Source organism: Rattus rattus, chromosome 1, assembly GCF_011064425.1.
Source record: "Rattus rattus isolate New Zealand chromosome 1, Rrattus_CSIRO_v1, whole genome shotgun sequence".
NCBI classification, from domain to species: domain Eukaryota; kingdom Metazoa; phylum Chordata; class Mammalia; order Rodentia; family Muridae; genus Rattus; species Rattus rattus.
The window spans coordinates 28,407,404-28,433,698 of NC_046154.1; the positions used below are offsets into that span (position 1 = coordinate 28,407,404).

Below are 26,295 nucleotides of genomic sequence, written 5' to 3' on the forward strand. Positions count from 1 at the left end.
TACATAGCATTTAGTCTTCTATTTCCCATTCCTGGCTTCCCTTTCTCACACCCACCCGTGGTCAGCCTCTCCCAGCATCCCCATCTTCCCATCCCGTTCGCGCAGTCTTTCCCTCTCTTTCGGCCTCGCTTTGCTCTAACCCTCGCGTTCCCCTCTCTCCAGAAGCGTTCCTTTCATTTTCTTGCTGGAGAGGCGGCCCCCGAACCACACAGCAGCACCGTTCCCCCGGGACCTCCCCAGGCTCGGCCGTTGAAGGAGGCGTGGCCCACGAATAACAGGTCTCCTGCCGCACACTCCGCGGGCCCGAGCGCAGACAAAGACATTCCACGGCGCCCGCCCCCTCCGCGCACTCCGCCCGAGGGAGGGGGAGGGGAGACACGTGTACCGCTAGCGCCGGGTCACGTGGAAAAGGAAAAGAAACGAACGAAGGCGGCCGGCGCCCGCGCAGGCGCAGTGAACTCGGAGCCTGAGTGGGGAGGCTACGTCTTCAGTCGGCGCAGGCGCCGTGGCCCAACTGGGGACTTTGTTCTCCGCGGAGAAACTCAAGGGCGGTGCCGGTAGGCGCCTGCGCACGCGCGCCGCCTCATTTCCGGTGCTCTCTCGCTGGGTCGCTCGGGTCGGCTTCGGTCGCTGTCGCTCCCGTTCTTCCACCCCCGCCAACCGCCGCTCGGGCCTCAGCGCCGTCGCGTCGCTTCCTCGCTCGCTCGCCACACATCATTCCTGATGCAGCGCCGGGACGACCCTGCCGCGCGCCTCACCCGGTCCTCGGGCCGCAGCTGCTCCAAGGACCCGTCAGGTGCCCACCCCTCGGTGCGTCTGACCCCGTCTCGGCCGTCGCCTCTTCCTCACCGGTCCCGGGGAGGCGGAGGTGGGCCCAGAGGAGGCGCTCGGGCCTCGCCCGCTACGCAGCCGCCGCCGCTGCTGCCTCCCTCTAATCCGGGTCCCGACGCGACTGTGGTGGGTTCCGCGCCGACCCCGCTACTGCCCCCGTCAGCCACAGCCGCGGCCAAGATGGAGCCGGAGAATAAGTACCTGCCTGAACTCATGGCTGAGAAGGACTCGCTCGACCCGTCCTTCACTCACGCCATGCAGCTGCTGTCCGTAGGTAAGCGGGTCTTGGCGTACTTTGGGGTCTCCCGGTACCGGCGGTGGGTGGCCGCCGCTTTGTTCTTGCTCCCGCCCCCTCGGAGCCCAGGCATCGAGAGTGCTCATCTCGACCTAGCCTTAGAGATTCTGCACCCTCAGTCCCACCCCGGATCAGGGTATAAGGGGAGGTTTCGGAACCACGGTCGAGGCCCGAAGAGGACTCGCGATCTCCGAGCGCGGAGAGGTTGATGGATAGTACCGTGCTCCCGCCCCCTTCTCCTCCCGTAGTAGTTGCCCCGCGCGCCAAGGACCAGCTCTTACCAGAAATGAACCTACTTCTCCCAGCTTTCCCAAAGAGAAAACAATTTGGGGAGGCGGGGTCGCGGGTGGTGGAGAGTGCCTTGACCTGGGTTGTAAAGGTAAAAACTGCCGGAATGCCGGTCCCGCGCGGCGCATCTACGAAGCGGTGCTGCGGGATTTAGCGGGAACTCGGGTTTAAGTTCATCAGAGTTCGGGGCGACCAGAGAATCCCGGAGCTTGAGGTTTTCTCAAGCAAAGTTTTCCGTTTCGGCCTGTCGAATAAGAATTGCTACAGACCCGGATGGTTTTCTCTCCTTTATTTTAAAATGTGTTTTTGAAGTTATGCAAATGGGGAAATGATGGAGGTAAGGGACGGCAGGTTCTTTTGCGGGAGATGAACGAGAAATTAGTCTTTTTGTTTTAGTTCTTGCTTGAGAAGAGATAGTTTAAGAATGGTAGCCTTTGTTCTCTGCTTGTAGACTAGTGAGTCCTCTTCTCTTGACTTGAGCGACTTAGACATTTTTCTTATTCAGACCGCCTATTGGACCCTCACTTGTAGTTAGACATGGTTTTTAGTAAGTATTTTTTTATGATATCTAAATTTTAGATATCACAGTCTGTCTCACTGATTGAATATTGGAGTTTTGTGAGGCAGATGGAACCTTGTTACCAGACAAAAACTGGAGAGGTTGAGCGGATTCAGAAACCCCACTCTTGACCTGGTAACTGTCCTGGAACACTTGACCAAGACACCCCATGGAGAGTCTAACCTCTCAGTCCAAGCCAATAGAAAGCATCTGCTTTTAGACCCCAACCCACTCCAAAATATATATTCGGCCCTATCCACGAGGAATAAAGTTATTTCATCAAAGACCGTCTGAGAGATTGACAAGACTCTGGCCAGAATGGTACTGTGGACAGGTCATTGTGAAAATACCATTATCTAATGGAGAGGTGGATCAGCGGTTAATAGCATTTTCTGCTCTTCCACCGGGGTTCAGTTCCCAGCGCCCACATCAGGTGGCTCTCAGACACCTGTAACTTCAGCACTGGGGGACTGATGTTCTCTTATGTCCTATAGAGGCACTCAAAATACAAATCCGAAAAGAAATAAAAGGAAAATACCATTTTCCTTCATCTGTTCTCTGTCTCCCAATGTTGTTGAAGGGGCTTTACCGTTTGTACAATGCAAAAAGGTCGTGGATGGACAATGACTTTAAAGACCTGCTTTTCTTTCCAGTCAAATGGAAAAATAAGTGAGGACCTTTGAAGCACTGTAAACCAAACTTGTGGTCAGTAAATAGAAACATCAATTGTTTGCATTTCAGCTCAGGACCTTCATTCTGTAACACTCAGGTTCTTATGTTTCTGTTCTTTTGTTCTGACAACTTAGTTACTGTAAGGATTTTTAATCCCCCTTTTTTTTTTTTAAATGAGGCAGGTCTCAAGTAGCTGAGGCTGGGTATTTACATATATCTACATTTATATATAGCCCTTCGTGACCTCGAACTTGTGGTCCTTTTCCTCCAGGGTTTGGGAGGTGTGCCCCACCACATTCAGTTTGTGCAGTGCCTAGGATCAGGCATAGTACTCTACTAACTTATCTACATTTTCAGGCCATTATCTTTTATATTTTTTTATACCGGCTTGCAAATAGCAAACACCTGTGTTTGATTGACTTTGATAAGTGCCCGCCGACTGAAGAATATCACTATGAAAGGTTGACTTGGTAGTCTTATTTTTATTTCCTCAAATCTTTATAACCTGTCAGGTTAATTGCTAAAGAGTTATATCAGGTCGAAGATGTTAACTTTGGAAACTGACTGTTAACTAGTTACTTGGTCCTGAGAAACTAACTCTGCAGTGTCATCTGTGCAGTGGTGAGTGTGAGATGTAGGTTGTGTGTAAAATCAGCCAGTTACCTCTGACCTGTACTCACCAAACAAAATGTCACCTTCGTTTTCTTCTGCTTATAAATTCCTATATACACAAGACATAGTTTGGCCTTTCTGACTTCAAGTGCAGGTGATCACTCTTTTTTCAACAGGGGTTTTTTTTTTAAATATTATTTTTTAAATGTTTCTTTTAGCTCTGCAGTCACAGGTTTAACCTCAGTGTGGTTACTAAGAGAAAACACTTTAATTTTTAAAGTTGGGTCTTTTTTGCTTTTCCTTATTTATATTTTTAAATTTTTCTTTATTAATTTCTATGTGCATGGGTATTTTGCCTGTATGTCTGACTGTGAGGTTTTCAGATCCCCTGGGTGTGGAGTTAATAGACCACTGTGAGCTACCATGTGGGTGCTGGGAATTGAACCCAGGTCCTTTGGAAGAACAGCCAGTGCTCTTAACTGCTGAGCCATCTTCCAGGCCCCAGTTTTTATTTTTGTTGTTTTTTATTGTTTTGGTTTTTTGTTTGTTTTTGAGCTAGGGTCTAACTATGTAGACTAGGCTGTCCTCAAACTTAGATCTACCTGCCTCTGGATGGCTGAGAAGACAATCCTATTACCAGTACAGATGAGGAGATAAAAGGCAAACATAATAGTTGACTAAACAACAAAATTAGCAACATCAACAGGACTTACAGTCAATCTACATTTGGTTCACACACTTAACTCCTTTTTCCCTCCAATAGCTAAAAGGTTCTTCCTTGCTCCCTCATTATACACTGCCTGCCAAAAATGGAATTTTAAAAAGACAGACCCAATTGGTTGAAATAAGAAAGGTATAGGGATGGGGAAGTCTGGATGCTAGTAGGGAACTGAGGATGAAGAAGCTGAGATTCAGATACTGAGAGCGGTGCCCAACAGCCTTTTCTATGCATCCTTGTCCATTCCCTACAAAGTGCATGAGATGCAGACCATCGTTTCTGTTACCACCACACTGCCCAGTTTTATTTTGTATTTATTATTTTCTGGTGTGCTATGTACTGTGCGTGCATGTGCAAGGTCTCCCTACGTAGTGCTGGCTGTCCTGAAACTCATTAAACTCACAAAGATGTGCCTGCCTTTGTCTTGTTGGGGATTAGCCACCATGTCCAGCTGTAATTACGTATCTGTTGAGTATCTCCATGGTTAGACTGTAGATCCATCATGTATCGGGATCTGTCTGCTTTCTCACCACTGTCTTTTCTGTCCTAGAAGGTGCGTCTCAGAGTGGCTTTGCACTCTGTTAAGCCTTACCTTGATGGGAAAATAGAGAATTGTAAGGAGTGTGGGCTATCTGTATGTATTGTATTTTTGAGAAGGAATGTAGAGTTTGAACGTAGATTCATTGCTGTAGGCCAGATTGGTGTTCAGCTGCAGTGATACAGTGCAGATGTGTAAAGATGCAGTTACATAGCCATGCTAGACTTTTTGAGACAGGAAATTTATATAAAAATGCTAGTCTGTTAAGTGTTCTTTACAGATAGGAAAGTAGACATTGAAAATGACTCAAGGGGCTGGGGATTTAGCTCAGTGGTAGAGCGCTTACCTAGGAAGCGCAAGGCCCTGGGTTCGGTCCCCAACTCCAAAAAAAAGAACAAAAAAAAAAAAAAAAAAAATGACTCAAATAGTGAACATTTTGAGTAGAATAAAAGTCATCAGAAGATCTTTATGCAAATCAGATTTGTGTGCCATATCCTCAGAGAGGAGGGAGACTAAAGCTATAGAGAAAACTTTTTCATTAGCCTGTTTTTTGCATTTTGTAAACTGATTCCAACTAGATTTAGCTTTTTGTTTTGAAGGCCTGGAATGTAGTTCTGTTCTAGAAGGCTTGTTTGACATGTACAAGAGCCTACGCTGTCTTCAGCACAGGGAAGGATTTCAGGGGAGATTTTTGCCTTGGTAAGTTGAATATAAAGTAGCAGATAGGAAGACACTGAAGACCAAGAAGTGCGGCTGAGACCATGCATTAGGAGGAGTTTCCATACATTGCTGGTAGTTGGCACAATGACTGGATAACTGTTTGACATTTCATTTGAAAGCAGAACATTCAAATTCCTTAAAGCTCAGCAACAAAATTGGACTTGTTAGTACAGGCCTGTAATCCCAGGTGCTCAGGAGGCCAAGGCAAACAAATTTCAAGTTCAAGGTGTGCTAGAGCTGCAGAGTACAGGGCCAGCTTGGGAATTTAATGAGACCTTGTCTCAAAATGAAAATGGAAAAATGGAACTGTGTATAGTTCAGTGGTAAACTGCTTGCCCAGCATGGCTGTGTCTCACAGTGGAGCCCTAGCTAGCCTAGAACTAACTGCAAACCAGTTTGGTCTCATGGTCACAGAGATACTCTTATCTCTGCCTCTGAGTACTGGGATTAAAGGCATGTGTGTGGGGGGTGGGGATTTAGCTCGGTGGTAGACCACTTGCCTAGCAAGCAAAAGGCCCTGGGTTCAGCCCCCAGCTCCGAAAAAAAGAAAAAAAAAAAAAAAAAAAGGCATGTGTGCTACCATGCTCTGTGATAATGCTATTTAGCTTGGGCTGGCCTTCAAATGGTGGATTTAATGCTCTCAGTCTCTTGATTGACTCTAGCATTCTTGAAAAAAACAAAACAGTAAGGATGGACAACAGATTGAAGGTAACTGGTGATAAGGGAAGAAAGTGATGACTAAGCCTATAACGAGGTTAGCATGGGGATGAAAGATGGGTCAGCATTTAAGAGCACTTACTCTTTTTACATGGGGCTTCGGTTTAGTTCACAGCATTCCACATTTCAGCTCTTAACTGCCTGTAACTGTAGTTCTAGAGGATTTGATTAATACCCTCTTCTGGTCTCTCTGAATACCAGGCATGCATTAGGTATATATACACACAGACAGGCAGAATGTGGCTGGAGAGGTATCTGGGTAATTAAGCACTCTTCCAAAGGACTCATATGGTGTAAGCATTCATATGGTGGCTCATAGCTGTTTGTAATCCAGTCTCAGGGAATCTGATGCTCTCTACTGACGGACACTGTCAACAGGTTGTGCATATATGTGCACTCTTGCAAAACACCCATACACATAAGGTAAAACATTTTGAAAAAAAGAGTATGCATAAACAAAGATTTTTCTTTATATTAATTTAAAAACAAAATTCCCTTTTAAAGTCATTCCCTAAAGAAAGGATTTGGGAAGCCATGATAAATAGGCCATAATAGGAGGGTTTTAATCTATGAGAATTGAACCTCTATGCAAGGATTCCAAACTCCAGCTTTGGGAGAGCCAGTACCCACATTTTCTTTGTTGTTGTGGTTTTTTTGTTTGTTTGTTTTGTTTTGTTTTGGTTTTTTTGTTGTTTTGTTTTGTTTTTAAGATTTATTTATTTTATGTATGTGAGTATACTGTAGCTCTCTACTCTCTTCAGACCTACCAGAAGAGGGCATCAGGTCTCATTACAGATGGTGGTGAGCCACCATGTGGTTGCTGGGACTTGAACTCAGGACTTCTGGAAGAGCAGTCAGTGCTCTTAACTGCTGAGCCATCTCTCCAGCCCTCTTTTTTGTTTTTGATGACAGGTTTTCTCTGTGTAACCCTGGCTGTCCTAGAACATGTAGACCAAACTGCCCTCAAACCCAAGAGCTCAGTCTGCCTCTGCCTCCTGAGTGCTGGGATTAAAGGCCATTTTCTCTGTTCTTAGCCATTGTAACATGTTGTGACTTTGTATATTTGGGGTAGGGGGTAGCCTGTAGCTTTTTTCCCAAATTCTTGATGGGGGTCCATGACCTCACTCCCTCCCCAAAGAAAAGGTCAAGAACATAATATGCTGCTAGGTGTTCATACTTGAAACAGTTTGGTAAGTAAAAATCCTGGGGCGGGGTTCTTTTACTCAAAGATCATTGTCTTAGCTTTTCAAAAGATGACACTAACAGAAAAGGTGTAGAGGCTGGAAATAATACACGATGAGGGGAGTTTCTCTCACAGGAGGGCTCTGAAGTGCTAGGATCACAGGCATGTGCCACCTACCTTATTTGGTTTAGCCTTAGCCATGGGAAGCTTCCTTTTCAAATGAATGAGGACATTTCTCTTCAAGGATTGCAGTTACTTTGTTGATTGTAGAATTCCAGAAATTAATAACAGCAGAAGAGATGCTATGGTTAAAAGTATGAGCCAAGTGTACCTGGGGTCTAGAGGATGACATATTTCATTCTTTGGAACAGATTTGCTAAGCTTGTCTTGATGCCTTAGCAAAAAGAAAAAAATCTTAACTGTTTTGTTTTATAATTAGCTCTTAAATATTAAGAAATTTAAGTAATGTATATAGTAGTCTCTTAGTCATTGCAGTTATTTTTACATATATACACAAAAAATTTGTTTTGGTGATACTGAGGATTAAACCCAGTGTCTTTGTATGAATGCTAAAGAAGAGTTCTACCTTTAAACCCTAATCTCAGCTCTCTTATTTTTTTTTTTCAGTTTTGTTTTTCTTTTCTTTCTTTTTGTTTTTTTTTTTTAAGATTTATTTATTTCATGTATGTGGGTATACTATACTATCACCGTCTTCAGACACACCAGAAGAGGGCATCAAGATCTCATTACAGGTGGTTGTGAGCCACCATGTGGTTGCTGGGATTTGAACTCAGGACCTCCGGAAGAGCAGTCAGTGCTCTTAACCACTAAGCCATGTCTCCACCCTTTTTTCTTTTTTTAAAGATTTATTTTATGTATGTGAATACCCTGTCACTGTCTTCAGACACACCAGAAGAGGGCATTGGATCCCATTACAGATGGTTGTGAGCCACCATGTGGTTGCTGGGAATTGAACTCAAGACCTCTGGAAGAACAGCTAGTGCTCTTAACTGCTGAGCCGTCTCTCTAGCTCGTTTGTTTGTTTTTCTTTTTTTTTTTTTTTTTTTTTTTTTTCTTTTCTATTTTTTCGGGCTGGGGATGGAACCCAGGACCTTGTGCACTGAGCAAGCGCTCTACCACTAAAAGCTAAATCCCCAACTCCGTTTGTTTGTTTTTCAAGACAGGGTTTCTCTGTGTAGCCTGGCTGGCCTGAAGCTGGCTCTGTAGATCAGGTTGGCCTGACACTGGCTCTGTAGACTAGGCTGGCCTGGAATTCAGATCCACCAAAGACAGGCATTGCCACAGCTCGTCTCTGTTGAGCTTTTTTTTTTTTTTCCTCCTTCTTTTTCTTCGGAGCTGGGGACCGAACCCAGGGGAGACCCCCCTTTAAACAAACTACAACCCTATTCTTTGCTCTGAGATTCAATAAATGGTTCTCATTTTTGGTAGTTTACAGGGAGACAGAAAGGAGGAAAATTAGTAAAGGTTAAAAAAAAGCCATAAGCTTTTAATTCCACTATGTTAAAAGCAATGAGTTGGTGCGATTGATCTGTTAGTTTGGTGGCAAATTCCTTAACATTTCTGAATTCTGGTTTCTTTGCCCACTAAATGGGGATAGTGTTGGTTAAAATTAATAATCCAAGACTGCTAAATCAAAGATGCCGGATAAATAAGAGAGATTATAATTGCCATGCTGACAAACAGATGGGTCACATCTCTGAGTTGTTTATACCTTAGCTTTTCTTGCTTTGGCTCTTGGGACATCCAAGGTCTTCAGAGGCCCGGGCAAACATCATTTGAGGGAGTCAGTCTTAGAAATGTTGTTTAGAAAATGCTTTTGCCTGAGGGTAAGACAATGTCTTTAGTTGTTGATCGGTTAGTTCTCTCTCTCTCTCTCTCTCTCTCTCTCTCTCTCTCTCTCTCTCTAGACAAATTCTTGATGTAGCTCAGGCTGGCTTTGACTCACAGAAGTCCTTTTGAGTGCACGTGTTACCATATTTGGTTAGGGCTATCCATGGGAAGCTTTCTTTTCAAATTATTTTCTTTTAAAGGGAACAAAAACTGTATGCTTAGCTGGTATACAATTCACAATATAGACTGCTTGCCTTTGCTTCCCAAGTACAGGAATTAAGAGTTTGTGCCCCCACACCAGGCATAAATTGTAGTTTGTAAAACTTTATAATAGTTAGCATTTCATTGCTAAAGTGTCCTCTGTCCTCCACTAAGAGACCATATGACAGATGTGAGACTTGAAGTTAGAAAATGTCTAGTGTTTTGTTACTATTAATTTGTTTTTTATGTATATGACATTAATGTCTACATGTATACATGTGCATCGTGTATTTGGGTGCTCACGGAAGCCAAAAGGAAGCATCTGAGTCCCCTGGAACTGGAGTTAAGGATGGCTGTGAGCTGCCATGTGGGTCCTGGGAACTGAACCAGTGTTCTATACAAGAGCAGTGAATGCTCTTAATCATTGAGCCATGTCTCCAGCCCCAAGCTTAGTTTAGTCTGTTTTCTGGTACTTTATTTAGCAGCTTGTGACCTAGAAGTAATTAACCTCTGCAATTTTTAAATTCCCAATTAGCAACTATAGTGAGTTGTTTTTAAGGGGAAATTAGGTAATATTTGCTATGGTATTGAATAAATGTTCGGTTCTACTTCTAAATATTGAAGATGACCCTTGTTGAAGGCTCATGCTGTTTCTATTTCTACTTTTGCTTTCTTAACTGTTCTGACTCCTTTGCATGTATGTAAAGGTCAGTGTCTGTTGTTTTCCTTAGTTCTTCTCTACTCTGTTTATTTTATTTTGTTACCTTTTTTTTTTAAGCTTTATTATATGAGTACACTGTCGTTGTCCTCAGACACACCAGGAGAGGGCATCAGATCTCATTACAGATGGTTGTGAGCCACCATGTGGTTGCTGACAATCGAACTCAGGACCTCTGGAAGAGCAGTCGGTGCTTTAGCCATTGAGCCATCTCTCCAGTCCAAATGTGTTTCCCAGGCTGGCCTCCAACTTGTGATCCTCCTGCCTCTGCCTCCTTCAGCAAATCCTACCAGCGTGCACCACCACAACTGGCAGTACCTTATTTCTTAAGAAAGAGTCTTTCTCTCAACCTGGAGCTCACTGATTTAGACTGCTGGTCAGCAAGCCCAGGGATCCCCCCTGCCTCTACAACTTCAGAGTCTGGATTATAGGTAGCATGTGCTACCTCACTTATCATAGTGCTGCTGCTGCTGCTGCTGCTACTGCTGCTGCTGCTGCTGCTGCTGCTGCTGCTGCTGCTGCTGCTGCTGCTGGGATTGAATTCATATTGTCATCTTTGTGCAGCAAATGCAGATGACTGAGACATCTCCCCAGTTGTACTAAAGAGTAATTCTTTGACATAGGGAGGCCCTACATTTATGTAAACAAACCTTCCTACCATCAGTTTTGCAATCCAGTTAAAAACTTAAGGGCCTTAACTACATCTCAGAAGTTAAATACAGACGAGCCTTGTACTTAAGAGAGATGTAAGCAGGAGGATCAAGAGTTCCATCTACCTTTGAAACTGCAAATTCAGAGTATATTGGTTCTGATGATTGTGTCTGTGGCCTTGGTGGTTATGATGGTTTTAAGGGGGTAGCCTTATCTCTGGGTTTGTCATTGTATATGCTGTGTATGGCATTATTGTGTCAGACTTCAGAAGAGAGTTTTCCTTTAAATATATGAATGTGTGTTTGTCTGCTTGTGTTTATTTAGCTGGAGAGGGCAGAGGAGGGCATTAGATTCTCCTTAAACTGGAGTAATAGATTGTTGTGAACTGCCATGTGGGTGCTGAGAAAGAATCTTTTGGGTCCTCTACAAGAGTGGCAAGTGCTCTTAACCACAGAGCCATCAATCACTCCAGCCTTCTCTGTTATTTTTTGTAATTACCGTGTTGTATTTTCTTGTTTTGGACAGTTTGGTATAGATAGTAATTATGTATTATGTATTACCCACATACCAAGAAATAAACTTTGATCTTGAATATATGTTACTTTGTCTTTTTAGGTGGTTGGGTTTTGGTTTTGTTATTTATTTTAGAAAAGGTCCCATTTATCTCAGGCTATCCTCAAACTTTGTGATCTTCCTGATTGGTTCCTGAGTGCTGGGACCACAGTCAGACACCTCATTCTTTATAGGTTAATTTTGCTAACATTTGTGAAAACAAATATGCAGAAGTTAAATAATTTTCTAAGTTGATCACAACTAATGTGTGATAGAGCAAGAACTCTTTCATACTCTTAAGGACTAGATTAAACCACTTGCCATAGTGAAATGGTAATGTATGTCTGTTATCATACTTAAACAGTAATTCTCGTTTTTTATTGAGAAACATCTTTCATCTGGCCTGGTGAAACAGTGGGAATGGAGAGACAGTTGAATTAGTTGTGATCAATTAGTTGGAAATAGCTACTGTACCCAGCTCAGCCTTTATAAAAAATTTTTTTTTGTTTTGTTTTAGTTTCAATTTTTGTGCTTGCCCATGCCCATGGAGTCCAGAAGGCTGTTTTGGATCCTGGAGCAGCCATAGAGGAGGTTGAAAGTCACTCTGCCATGAGTACTGAACTGAACTCGAGATTTCTGGAAGAGCAGTGTGGCTTCCTAATGTCTGAGGCATCTTTTAGTCCTCTTCGTATTTTTTTTCTTGTTAAAGGATTTGATTTATCCTAATTTTTAAAAATTTTTCCTACTTTACTGCATTAATTTAAATAAATGCATGCATATATACTTTTTTTTAAAATTTTATTTTGTTTTGTTTTTTCTCCTGTCGACAGGGTTTCTCTGTAGCCCTGGATGTCCTAAAACCTGCTCTGTAAACCAGGTTGGCTGGGAGATTTGCCTGCCTTTGCTTCCTAAGTTCTGGGAACAAAGGTGTGCACCACCAGTGCTTGGCCAGTACATGTTCTCATAAGGCAAGAAACATGTAAACGAGTGGTGTAGACACTTCTGGTGAGAGTGGGAAACAGGATTCAGGTCCCGTAGTGAACTTCCTACAGCTTTGGGAGCCTCATCCAGTCTATCTAAAATTAGCACATTTTGTCTGAACTGTTTGGTTTTTCCACAGCACTTCACAATAATGCTTTAAGCAGTCTTGCCAGATGACTTTATAAGTACAGAAATTAAGTTCTGTTTCTCTTATTCAGAAATTGAGAAGATTCAGAAAGGAGAGTCAAAAAAAGATGACGAGGAGAATTATTTGGACTTATTTTCTCATAAGAACATGAAGCTGAAAGAGCGGGTACTGATCCCTGTCAAGCAGTATCCAAAGGTAATGGGAAGGGGGCTCACTTCTGAGTTGATGTTGTAGGCTGATATGCTGTTGGCTGTGATGGGATGGGATGGCCATGCATCCACCTGTAAAGCTTCTTGGTGCTTGAAGTACCTGTTTCTGGGAGTTCAAATAGCAAAGTCCATAACTTATAACGTAATTATAGTGAAGGGAATAGATACTTTAGTAATCAAGAATAATTTTTTGTCTTATGTTTTGTTCAGGCTCTAGGCCTCAAGTAAAAATCTGGATCCCTTTATCAAAAGATTGAGCTAGAATTTATCTTATTTTATGTGTATGTATAAGTGCCTGCATGTGTATTGTATGTGCATCATGTACATGCCTTGTGCTAAAGGAAGCCAGAAGAGTATATTAGATGTCCCTGGAACTAGGGTTACAGGTGGTTGTGAGTTGCTCTGTGGGTGCTGGGAACAGAATCCAAATCTTTTGAAAAAACAACAGATAATAGCCATGAGCCATTTTTCTACCTGTGACTCAGAATTTAAATCAAATAAAATATAACATATCCTCAAATCAAATGAAGTTAATTTTATTTTTATTTAATGCATATGAATAGTTTGCATGTATGTCCATGTAACATGTGTGATTAGTATCTGAGGAAGGCAGAAGAGGGTATAGGATGCATTGGAATTGGAAGCACAGATGGTTATAAACTACCATGTAGATGCCAAGAGCCTAACCTGGTTCTTCTTGTAGAGCATCAAGTGTTCTTAACCCCTGAGCCATCTCCAGTCTCCTAAGAATTAGCTTTTTTAAAGAAGCGGCTGCTGCCAGACAATGGTGGCACAAGGCAGGCAGAACTCTGTTCAAGGCCAATCTGGTCTACAGGACAGCCTCTGCTACACAGAGAAACTCTGCCTTCAAAAACCAAACCAAAAAAAAAAAAAAAAAAAAAAAAAAACCCAAAAAACCCAAGTAAAAAAGTAGATTCTTTTGGTTTTGAAAAATGGCTCAGTGGGTAAAAGTTCTTGTCACCACACCTGAAGACCTAAATTTGATTTCTGGAACCCATATGGTAGGAGAGAACCAACATCCTGACCACCTGTGTGGCTTACCTGATTGGTGCTCCATTCTGGTGCACTCCACACCCTCTTGTAAATAAATGTAAATTTTAAAAAATGTTTATCTTCTTTCTTTTTAAAGGAAAGTAGCTAGATTTTAGTTTACCATACATGCTACCATGAGGTAGGTATATTTGTTCTGCTGTATCAGAAGTAGGAGGCCTGAGTATGATCACTAATAAAAAGAGTTTATGCATGTTACATGTTTATGTAACAGTATTAATAGTTGCAGTAAGTTGTGGAAAGAGTACCAGACTTTATCAGGAAATCTAAACTCAGGGATAGGAACTATCACTTCTGGTTAAAGCTAATCACTAATTATTATTAAATACTAGGTATACTATATCTTGAGTAAAATTGGGATCTCATACATAAAAAGATTCTTTATAGGGTTGTTGAAGATCAAATGGCATGTTACATATATTTAAATTTTTATAGAGGCATGTGTATTAGAATTCTATTTTTTAATTTTCTGACAGTTCAATTTTGTGGGGAAGATTCTTGGACCACAAGGAAATACAATCAAAAGACTGCAGGAAGAGACTGGTGCAAAGATCTCTGTCTTGGGGAAGGGTTCGATGAGAGACAAAGCCAAGGTACGTTCAAATGAATGCCTTCTAGTTGTCCAGTGCCTGAAATGGATGCTATGCAAGCACACATTGGGAGGTTTATTTGGGAGCTGTTGAGATACAGTGTCCCACTGTGTATCCAGGCTGGCCTCAAAGATCTGCCTGCCTCTGCCTCCCATGTGCTAGGGTTAAAGACATGCACCACTGTGCCCCACCCCCACAGCATACAATGACTGATGCAAGCTTTCATTGCATGTTAGTACTCACTGGCACTGATGGAAAGAGCCTAGCATATGTCCTAATGGTCCCCTTCCCCCTTTTAATGTGTTTATTTTATGTATATGGTTGTTTTGTATGCATTTACATCTACACACCAGAAGAGAGCATCAGATCCCACAGGGCTACAGTTATAGACAGAAGCCATCATGAGGGTTCTGGGAATTGAACTCAGTGCTCTTTACCATTAAGCTATCTGTCTCTCCAGCATTTTTGTTTCTGTTTTGTTTTTTGTTTTTTTCTTTTGACTGCATTATGATATTATGGTATAGTTAAGTAGCATTGTTGGCGTTGGTAAGACTGCCTCTTGAAATTTGAAATGAGAACTTAGTAAACTTAACCATATGGAAGACATTAAGGTTTATTTATTTATGTATGTGAGTACACTGTAGCTGTCTTCAGACACACACTAGAAGAGGACATCAGATCTCATTACAGATGGTTGTGAGCCACCATGTGGTTGCTGGGAATTGAACTCAGGACCTGGAAGAGCAGTCAATGCTTTTAACCGTTGAGCCATCTCTCCAGCCCCTATGGAAGACATTAAAATGTGAGTAGTACACCCTGTTTTCCAGTGACAGGGAATACGTGTTCAATGCTGGTGAGTTTGGGGTTAGATCATTTGATATCTAGCCAACAGGAATGTAAGACCTACTAAAACAATAGATTCCAAAGGTAAACATGACTTATCCTGACAAAGAAAACCTATTTAAGGGTTTTTATTTTTTATTTTCCATTCCACAGCACTCTACACAGTGTGCAATCAATTGACAAGAAACTTTTAGCACATGTAATAGTTTACCCTTAGATAAGACTTAACTGATAAATCTAGAAAAATTTTTTTTTTTTTTTTTTTTTTTTTTTGGAGCTGGGGACGAACCCAGGGCCTTGTGCTTATAGGCAAGTGCCCTACCACTGAGCTAAATCCCCAACCCCTAGAAAAATATTTTTGAGGGCCTAACTTTTAGGTAGTTTAATTGATAGGTCTTATTTTCCTCATCTTTTTCTTTTGTCCTTTACCTTTCACACTGGATACATAGAACGAGTCTGAAGTGTGTTATTTTTGTTAATGAGATTTCTAAAAGATTTTTTTGTCTGTCCTGACTTTGTCCCTTCCTTGGAACTCCTGGACAGTAAACACTTTAGCAAGGCCAGTGGTAATAAAGAGTACTAATGAATTTAAAGACTAGTGCTTGGCCATGAGTGCATACATGCATTCATACACTAAATACTGAGCAAACAACTGTTAACCTGAGTAGATTCTAAAATTAAGTTTTAATTTACTGCAGGGAACACTTCAGTGGTTTAAGGAAACAGGCAACCAAGTAGCTTAGTTAGGATTTTATTCCTGTGAGGAGACACCATGACTAAGGCAACTCATAAAAGAAAACATTTCATTGGAGCTGGCTTACAGTTTCAGAGGTTCAGTCCATTATCATCATGGGAAGCATGGCAGTGTGCAGGCAGACTTGGTGCTGGAGAAGGAACTGGGAGTTCTACATCTTAGGAGACTCTGTTCACACTGGGAGGAGCTTGAGCACTAGGAACCCTCAAAGCCCACCTACACAGTGACATACTTCCTCTTAGAAGGTTATCCCTAGGACTGACCCTGGGCTCCAACTGCATAGGTAGCAGTGAATAGCCTTGTTGGGGCACCAGTGGAAGGGGAAGCCCTTGGTTCTGCCAAGGTTAGACCCCCAGTGTAGGGGATTGTGTGTGGGGGTGGTGCAGTAAGGGGGAATGGATGGGGAGGGGAACACCCTTATCGAAGGGGAGTGGGAGGGGTTAGGGGGCTGATGGACAGGAAACCAGGAAAGTGAATAACATTTGAAATGTAAATAAATGCCCAATTTAATAAAAATGGGAGGGGGAAGGTCATACCTATTCCAAAAAGGCCACACCTCTTAATAGTACCCATTGGCCAAGCATATTTAAATCACTACATCAGTTATAGTTTTAACAGGCAGTATCAGTTCTAGGACTTGCTTAAGGGTTTTGTTTTGTTTTTTAAGCTGTTCTCTTTGACTTACATGTGAAGATACTGTATTTGTTTAGTCTGTATATGAGTTGATATTTCTTTGCTTGTTCCCATAGGAGGAAGAGTTGCGCAAGGGTGGAGACCCCAAATATGCCCATTTAAATATGGATCTGCATGTCTTCATTGAAGTCTTTGGACCCCCATGTGAAGCTTATGCTCTTATGGCCCATGCTATGGAAGAAGTCAAGAAATTTCTAGTACCAGTAAGGAAATACATATTCTCTAGCCTCTAAGCAGGGAGAAAGTAAGATTGTAATGTTGAAGAGGCTATGGTTCTTGACCAGGGTCTGTGCTTCTGTTTACTTTGCCAAGGTTCTCCCACTACTCATTTCTCATTCTCAAAGCACTGTACTCCAAGGCCTCCATGTCTAATGTGGCTTCATTAATGTGTGCTACTATCTGTTGTCAGTCTCTTGGGTCCTTGATGTGTTAACAATTTGGTTAACAGATTTAATAAGGTCTTCATTTAATTCACTCTTCTGGTACTACTGTGGAACCAGGAGATGGTATTAGGAAAACGACCTAAGGGTAGGTCCTCAGTTAAGGAGCGTGTGTGCTAGACTTTTCAGTCTAGAGTTAACAGCCGGAAACTTAGAGCACCCAGTGCTAATGAGCTAATTTCTACTGAGGCACTGAAGGGAGCTTCTGGTGGAGATTTCTTACTCAGAGTCTGGTTCAGAAGAGCTGTATGGTACAGGCATGACTATTGATGGCATTTAATTTTCTCTGGTTGTTGTGGTTGTTGGTTTTTGTTTTGTTTGAGATAGGGTCTCAGTGTACATCTCTGCCTGGCCTAGAGCTCACTGTGTAGACCAGGCTGGTCTCCAGCTTACAGAGATCTGCCTGCCTCTGCCTCCCAAGTGCTGTGATTAGTGATGTGTTCCACCATGCTCAGAAAATGGTGTAGATTCCTAAGAGTCACCTGGTTATAAAACAGGTTAAGTGTCAATTGTGTGAACTCTCCTTTAGTGTTTGGGAATCCCCCCTCCCCTCAGATTTTGGAGTTTTTCCAAATACATAATGAAGTCTCTGGAGACTGGACTCTAGTGTAGGTGACGAGTTCTAGGTGGTTTGGCTTTTCTTGAGAAAGTTTGTGTATAAAGATAGGAGTGGTCAAGGGAGAGCTAGGAAGGAAGCACCTTCTGAAGAACTTCATTAGTGAGGGTCTGCTGTCAATTCCTTCAAAGAACTGACAGTGTAATTCGACATCAAAGAATTTTGACTTGAGACTTCGTCTGGCTTTCAAGGCTACTCTTTTTGGGAGTGGTATTTTGAGATGGGGGTTTCATCTCACTGTGTAGCTCGTGCTGTTCTAAAACAACATTGTAGACTAGGCTGGCCTATATATCAGAGATCTGCTTGTGTCTGTATCCAGGAGTGCTGGGATCAAAGATGTGTGCTACCATCTCCAGTGTCAGACCTGGTGGGCCTTGCGAGTCTTAGGAGGAGGAGCAGGGGTTGGGGATTTAGCTCAGTGGTAGAGCGCTTGCCTAGCAAGTGCAAGGCCCTGGATTCGGTCCCCAGTTCCAAAAAAAAAAAAAAAAGAGTAGGAGGAGGAGCAGATGTTACAGGTGCTCTTTGCTGTCTTTAATTCCCAGGACATGATGGATGATATCTGCCAGGAGCAGTTTCTAGAATTGTCCTACTTGAATGGAGTTCCTGAACCCTCTCGTGGTCGTGGGGTGTCTGTGAGAGGACGAGGAGCTGCCCCTCCTCCTCCACCTGTTCCCAGGTAAAAATAGTTAAAAAGGAAATCTGACTAACCCAGGAGGAGTCAGAGGGTTTATATAGTACATCAGGTATGGAATCTTAGCAGTCGGGTATTGCAGTCCTACTGAAACTTCAGGGTTTTTAATTTTGGATAGTCCTAGTATTTTAAAAAAAAAAATCCATATATTCATCCATCCATTTGTGAGCTTGGTGGTGGTGGTGGGTGTGAGGGTGAGAGTGTATTAGTGTGGATATGTTAGTTAAAGCACAGTGTGGTAGGAATCCTATCATTTTGGTCTTGGGGATTGAACTCAATGTCAGTCTTAATCAGCTGGTGTGTTTAACCACTAGGCCGTCTCATTCATCCCCAGTTGCCTTTTTTTTTTTTTTTTTTAAAGAATATTAATCACTTGGTGGCCCTGGAACCTGTTAGATAGACCAGGCCCATCTGAAACTCAAAAAGAAATCCACTTTTGTCTCCCAAGTGCTGTGATGAAAGTCATGAGCCATCATGCCTGACTATATATAATTCCAGAGTTTTACCTTTCGTGGTTAATATTTATGTAATATTCAGACAGTCTAGACCTGCCTGAGTTGCTGTGGTCGTAATTGAGCTTAGAGAATCTTGAAGTCTAGGTCCCTATATGTATGCTATTCTGTGCTTTAACGTCTGTTTTAGAGATGGGCCACAGTTGGTAGAGGGTTTGCTTAGCATGCATAAATCTCTGGGTTTGATCCTAGCACTGTGCAAACTCCAGGGGATGATGACACACAGTTATAATCCCAACACTTAGGAAGTGAAGGCTGAAGTACAAGGCTGTCCTCAGTTACATGCTGAATTCAAGACCAGGCTGAATTGGTTATGTGAAACCCTGTCAGAAAAGGGAAGGAAAAGTAAAAACCAAAGGACAAGCAAGGGATACAGGCTCTGACTTACCAAGTGTGGCAGCAGAGCCTTCCTTTAAGAAATTAAAATTAGGGCCTAGAGAGTCATTAAGAGCACTGGCTCCTCTTCCAGAGATCTCAGTTTAATTCCCACCTCCCACAAGGTGGTTCACAGTCATCTATAATTCAGGTTCCAGATAATTCAGGTTCCAGAAGACCCAGCACACTCTTGTTGACACCTTCTTCTGGCCTTTGTGGGCACAAAGCGTACCTGTGGTACACACACAGATGTGTGCATGCAAGATATCCATACACATTGGATGACAATTATAAAAAAATAACTATGTGTGCATATATACTGGAAAAAATTAAAGTTAAGCGGCAGTGGTGGCAAATGCCTTTAATCCCAGCACTTAGGAGACAGAGGCAGGAAGATCTTTGTTGGTCTACAGAGTGAGTTCCACACAGAAATGTCTTGGGGGTCATGCAGGGGATGGGGGGGTGTTAAGGTTAGCTCAATGTGGTGACACACAACTTTAGTCCTAATACCTAGTAGAGACAGTGGCAGGTGGAGTTCCAGAGCTACATAGGAGGACTTGTCTTAAATGAGTAAGTAATCAAAATGTAAAAATCATCCTACTTCCAGAATTTATGAACAGTTCTTAATATGAATGTGGCCTAATTATTAAAATCTCAAATTAATGTAAATTTTCTACTTGTAGAGGACGTGGTGTTGGGCCACCTAGAGGGGCTTTGGTTCGAGGAACCCCAGTAAGAGGCTCCATCACCAGAGGTGCCACTGTGACTCGAGGGGTGCCACCCCCACCTACTGTGAGGGGTGCTCCAACACCGAGAGCTCGGACAGCTGGTATTCAGAGAATACCTTTGCCTCCAACACCTGCACCAGAAACATACGAAGATTATGTAAGAATGTTTTGAACAATGTATTGTTTCTTCCATACCTAGGTTGCCAGATAAGTGATAAGGGTCTTACCCTTGTGTGTAGATAGAAGACACTTCTTTAAGATTTGGAATCTGTGTTCTTGTTCAGTTGAATTTTGAAGTATGAGACGATTTTTCTTCTATTTTAGGCATTATTACTATGTATAAGTTAAATAAGTAAGTTGTGGTTTAACATACAGAATTTTACTAAGATTGTAATACTAAAACCTTTTGAGTTTTGTCTTTCTGTTCTGCAGTTGGTATTAGTATTTTTGAGGATTTTCCGTAGCCTGTTCATTCAGATGCCCATGATCCCCTATGGGCTGTGATTCTCTTTATGCAGTTCTGACCTTCTACTTTATCGTTCCAGGGATATGATGATTCATATGCAGAACAGAGCTACGAAGGCTATGAAGGCTATTACAGCCAGAGTCAAGGGTGAGTGAGTCAGGCAAGAAGTCATGTCTGCACAGTGTCTGTAGAGATGGATGGTGGGTAGAGTTGGAGAGACTAAAGATTTGGGCAAACACTACCCTAAGAAAAAGTGTAATCTAATGTTTTAAAGGTATTTCCTCCACTTTTGATGACTTGATGGCATATTTGTGGCTCTGAGAATTTGGATAACTGAATTTTATGCTAATTTAGGCTCTTAAACTAATTGATGAACATTTCCTGAGCTATATAGAATGGAAGAGAAAAATACCATTAAATAATTGTTTATTATCACTCAGGGGCTGGAGAGATGGCTCAGTGGTTAAGAACACTGACTGTTCTTCCAGAGGTTCTGAGTTCAATTCCCAGCAACCACATGGTGGCTCACAACCATCTGTAATGAGATCTGAGAGCAACAATGTACTAATAAATTCAAAACAAAACAAAACAAACAAAAAAAGAAACATCACTCAGGGGTTGGGGATTTAGCTCAGTAGTAGAGCGCTTGCCTAGCAAGCACAAGACCCTGGGTTTAGTCCTCAGCTCCGGAAAACAAACAAACAAAAAATGTCACTCGGGTTTGGAAGAAAGAAGTATGCAGTTGGTAGAGTGCTGTCCTGCATGTCATCTTAGCATGGGATCAAGAGTTCAAGAACAGCTTGGGATACAGGAGGCTTTGTCTCATGACAAACAAATCAAGTCACTTTAGCCCATCCACACTGGAGATGCCTATGATTCTAAGAACAAGCTAGAAGCTTAGCGTTTGGTTGGTTTCTCTTAAAATACAGCTTTGATTTTTCATGTATATATATGTCTTATCTATGATTGCTTGGAAAAGAATCTCAGATATTTGTTATGGGGGCAAAACTGGTGAGCTGTATGAATTTTACATACATGATGATTATAGTTTAAGAATCTCAATGCAGATTGTGGTTTTCTACATTGTTTTTTTCTCCTTGCTATATTTAATTAGGCTTTTTGGTAAATATATGGTTTATACGTGTTGTAACTGTTGGGGTGGTTAGAAATGGAACAGAACGTATAATTTCCCCCTATTTTATAGATAATAAACTGTCTGAGATGTGGACTATTAAAAGAATGGTAACATGAAAACCTTTACTATTGTGTTTTTGTCTTTTCAGGGAGTCAGAGTATTATGACTATGGACATGGGGAGCTTCAAGATTCTTATGAAGCCTATGGTAGGTTTTTATTTCCGTGGTGGGGTAAATGTGCAATTAAGTGTCTGGAAACATTGCTTGATGGGTTCTTGGAGTGAGGCAGTCACTTACCTCAGATGATACCATCAGACGACTGCTGACATGTTAGATGTCACTTTGGAGTTCTGCCTTTGGAGTTCCTATGGTTTGTTCTATCAAGTCTTGCTTAGCTGGACTTGTGCACTTCCCATGTTCTGCTGACTGTTCTGTTAGGTAATGCACGCCTAACTCAGCTGGTTGTGGACCTTTTGCTACTTATACCTTGGCTATGTCGGTAGATAGTAAGATCTTATTTGTTTAGCTCTATTCTCCCTTTCCTGCATTAAAAAAAAAAAAAAAGAAAATGGAACTCTCTGAAAATAATACCATTGCAAAGCAAATGCCAGCTTTGAAAGCAGCTTAGTAGAACCGACAAGTAGGGGAAAATAGTACCTGTTAGAATCAAATCAGAAGTTCTCAGGGGTGGGGCTAAATCACATGACTAGTAGCACCAAGCTCCCTCTAAGTTGGGAAATAATTCAAGTTCCCTTTTCTCAGATATTTCAGGCTGGTTTGCATTATGGAGCTGATGGTGATCTTGATTTTTCTGGTTTTAGCATTACAGCATTTTCTACTATGTATGGTTTTACGTGGTACCTAGAGGTGAACTCAGGACTTCTGTCTAGTAGACAAGTTCTCTATCGTCTGGGCTGTATCCTTAGTCCTCAGCTCAGTTACTAATCCCATAAAGCAGTTAGGTTTGGAAGGTAACCTTCTCTGAGGTTTGCTTGAAAACACATTGCTCAAGAACCCTTAGAGCTAAATATGGCTCTTTGTTAACAGGTCTCTGAGAGTAATGTCATATAGCACTGTAATTCAGAGAAAGCAGTCTTTTTTCTTTATATTTGTTTTATGTATATGAATACATTGTAGCTGTCTTCAGACACAGCAGAAGAGGGCATTAGATCCTGTTACAGATGGTTGTGGTTTCTGGGATTTGAACTCAGGAGTAGTCAGTGCTCTTAACTGCTGAGCCATCTCTCCAGCCTTGAGAGCAGTCTTCTTATGCAGAGTCTTCTGCACCCTTGAGGAGTTCCCTACCAAGGGGCTTAGCTGCTAACAGTTCCTCTTAAGATGCTCTACAGAAGGAGTTAGAAAAGGTATCCATAGAATCATCTCTTAAGAAACATAAGTTTAACCCATTGGCAGTATAGCCAGTTAGCTCCTGACACACACACACACACACACACACACACACACACACACACACACACACACACACACACACACACTTTTTTCCAGTTTTAGGTAAATAGAACTGTACTATTGCCATAGTAACATCACAGTGCTCCACTCATGTATCACTGTTGAGAAGCTCCGTATTTCCCCCCTAGTAAGGCACAATACAAGAGTTTCTGTATGTGTTTGGCAAAACTGCATTTCTGTTTGGCTGGGGAAAGACTGAACTAAAGAGCATGAAATCCAGCATGGAGGCACATGAGTATAATCTTAGCAGTTGGGCAGTAGAGGCCATTGTCCACTCTATACCAGATGTGAAAGCAGCATGAGCTTCAGGAGATCCTGGTTTGGGGGCTGGGGGAGATTCAGACTGAATCCTAGGCACTTGAGACTAACGTAGTAAGACTGTGAGTTTGGAACCAGGTTAAGCTGTACTGAGTTCAACTCTATCCAAGATGCAGTGCACAGTGAGCTCATGTCTCAAAATGGAGAGCAGGCTATTATCCTTGTGGTCTTGGTTTGCTGTTGCTATTACCAGTATCTTCTGGTATCTGCCTTTCTAAAGAGAATTAGAAAAATAAACTTTGGTATCCAGAAACATCTTGCAAAAATAGGTGGGCCTTGTGTATTGTACTTAGGAGCATAAGTAGAATTCTGTCTTAGTTAGGGTTTCATTACTGTGAAGAAACATCATCTTATAAAGGACTACATTTTTTTTAAAAAACCATTTACTTTATATATGTGAGTACATTGTCACTGTCTTCAGACACACCAAAAGAGGGCATCAGATCCCATTACAGATGGTTGTGAGCCACCATGTGGTTGCTGGGAATTGAACTCAGGACCTTCAGAAGAGCAGTCAGTGCTTTTAACCACTGAGCCATCCCTCCAGCCCAAAGGACTACATTTAGTTGGGCCTGGCTTACAGTTCCACAGGTTTGGTCCATTATGGTAGGAAGCATGGCAGTATGCAGGCAGACATTGTGTTGGAGCAGCCGAGAGTTCTCCACTGTGATCCCCAGGCAACAGGATAGGGCTCTGATCCCACTGGCCAGACTAGAGCATATATATGAGACCTCAAAGCCCTGCCTCCACAGCAACACATTTCCTCTAACAAGGCACCATCTCCTCTAATAAGACCACACCTCCTAAAAGTGCCACTTGATATGCACCAAGCATAGTCAGACCACAAATGCTATGTAACTTTCTGTCCATAGAGAAAAGGAAGACCTGTGTTAGTCATAGTCAGTATTTACAGGGAGGCATGAATTAGTATGTGAAGATGAGAGAATTAGTGGGGAGAGTAAGCTTAAGCAGTTTACCTTGCTAAGAGGTGGTCAGCGGTAGAACTAAGTGATCATCATCTCAGGCTTTGGTGGCCTGTCAGGGCTGTCTGCATGAGAAAGGAGCTACGATTCTCAAGGGTTTTATAATGCAGCTTTTGAGTAGCCATTCATCCTCTAGGGTTTGGGTACCAAGTGGTGGATGGTCTCATTTAATGAGGCCTTTGTTTGCTTCTGGAGAAGCAGAGCATATTTTTCCATAGTAGAACCTGACTTGCTCTTGCAGTGACGGTGGGTGGCTACCTGCTAAGTGAAAGCTTGCACATAACTTGCCATCCTCACTGAGGCTGATTACCAGATGACTTTGGGCACAGGAATAGTTACTGCAGACTCACTGACTCCTTCACTGCTTCGAGCAGTGTATTGCGTTTACCCAGGTTTGGGGACTGCATGCCAATCGTGTTGCTTATAGAGAACGTTGCTGCTCAAGGGAACTGCACAGTAATGTAGAGCTAGCTATTTGAATTCTCTGGTACTCACAATGGTGGGAAATTACCTCTGCTGCTCGGGGAGGGCCAAGTAAAGAGGAGAGCAAGGAACGCTTAGGTATGTCATGATACTAGAGAGAAAACAGTATTGTGGGTAACATATACTGTAAACCATTTTGCTTTTCCCACAGGACAAGATGACTGGAATGGGACCAGGCCATCACTGAAGGCTCCTCCAGCTAGGCCAGTGAAGGGAGCATACAGAGAGCACCCATATGGACGTTATTAAAAACAAACAGGAGGGGAAAATATCAGTTATGAGCAAACTTGTTACTGATTTCTTGTATCCCAGGATTCCTGTTGCTTTACCCACAACAGACAAGTAATTGTCTAAGTGTTTTTCTTTGTGGTCCCTTTCTTTTCCCCACCTTCCTCCATTCTTAACTCTGCATTCTGGCTTCTGTATGTAGTATTTTAAAATGAGTTAAAATAGATTTAGGAATATCGAATTAATTTTTTAAGTGTGTAGATGCTTTTTTTCTTTGTTGTTTAAATATAAACAGTGTACCTTTTATAATAAAAAAAAGTTGAGTTAAAAAAAACCACAAACATGTTAGTTTCAAAAGTGGCATTGCTTGCTTAAAGGTTCTGAAGTAAAGGCTTGTCAACGTTTTCTTAGCTTTGATTTGAGGCACCCCGTAAAGTCATAGTTGCAGAATCCCAAACTAGGCTACATTTCAAAATTCAGGGCTGCTTAAGCTGTAAAATCACAATGTTAACGGCAGTAGGTGCCACCATGTAAAAGTGAGCTCAGATGTCTCTAAAAACATTTCCTTTAAAAGCACATGGCGGTTGAATCTTAAGGTTAAATTTTAATATGAAAGATCCTCATGAATTAAATAGTTGATGCAATTTTTAACGTTAATTGACTTAAAACAACAACAAAATTAGGTTTGTAAAATGACTTTTTCATTCTGTGGGTTTTGAAATCTAGCCCCAGACATACAGTGTTGAGAGATACTTAGTGGGGGGGGGGGGTTGAATAGGTTGCTGGGGAGGGAAGCTGGCCGCCTAAATGGAGTCTGACAGTTCTTTTTAGCCACAGTCTTTTCAATAATAGTACTAATAATCAAATTTTCAGTATTTAAAATGTCAAGAGTATTCTGTCCATCTGAGATTCTGCACTCCATGAAAAACTCACTTGGACACTGGGGCCGAAAGCTGACGCTGTTCATTAAGTTGACCATTGTCAGTTTTGCACTGTTGCCACGGTAGTTAAGTATGTCTCAACACTAGCATGACATAAAAAGGGACACTGCAGCTGAATGAGAAGAGAATCAAAGTCCACTTTGTACATAAGTTAAAGTCCTAATGGATTTGTACCGTCCTCCCATTTTGTTTTCGGAAGATTAAATGCTACATGTGTAAGTCTGCCTAAATAGGTAGCTTAACCTATGTCAAAATGTCTGCAGCAAGTTTGTCAATAAAGTTTAGTCCTTTTTTAATCAAAGTAAATGTGATGAATTGTTATTTTTGGGGGTGGACAATAAAATAGTTTTCTCTTTCACATTAAACTTAAATTAACTCTAAAGTTAATGGGCTTGTTAAAAGTTTGGAGACATTTTTAAAAGTGGTGGTGGGGATTTTATTTTTAAGGTTACCAAAAAAAAAGTTTATGAGTTGTTAAGTTTTAGTTTAAAAAGAACCAAAGCTTTTTCACCCC

General features: G+C 41.9%; 1 protein-coding gene across 1 annotated transcript; it reads left to right on the plus strand.

The window, feature by feature from the left end:
* Window positions 1-581: 581 nt before the first annotated feature.
* Window positions 582-26,087, plus strand: Khdrbs1 (KH RNA binding domain containing, signal transduction associated 1). Its single transcript, XM_032897038.1, has 9 exons — window positions 582-1,105; window positions 12,306-12,430; window positions 13,992-14,108; window positions 16,452-16,598; window positions 17,994-18,127; window positions 19,713-19,914; window positions 20,303-20,370; window positions 21,507-21,565; window positions 24,764-26,087. The coding sequence occupies exons 1-9, from the start codon at window positions 724-726 to the stop codon at window positions 24,859-24,861; spliced, it is 1,332 nt and encodes a 443-aa protein (XP_032752929.1). The 5' UTR covers window positions 582-723; the 3' UTR covers window positions 24,862-26,087.
* The last annotated feature ends 208 nt before the right edge of the window (window positions 26,088-26,295 follow it).

Bases quoted from the DNA above. Each gene is read 5' to 3' on its own strand.
- Khdrbs1 (XM_032897038.1), top strand. From the start codon at position 724: ATGCAGCGCCGGGACGACCCTGCCGCGCGCCTCACCCGGTCCTCGGGC. The intron at 18,128-19,712 runs GTAAAAATAGTT...TTCTACTTGTAG, and splicing joins CCTCCTCCACCTGTTCCCAG to AGGACGTGGTGTTGGGCCAC. The intron at 21,566-24,763 runs GTAGGTTTTTAT...CTTTTCCCACAG, and splicing joins AGATTCTTATGAAGCCTATG to GACAAGATGACTGGAATGGG.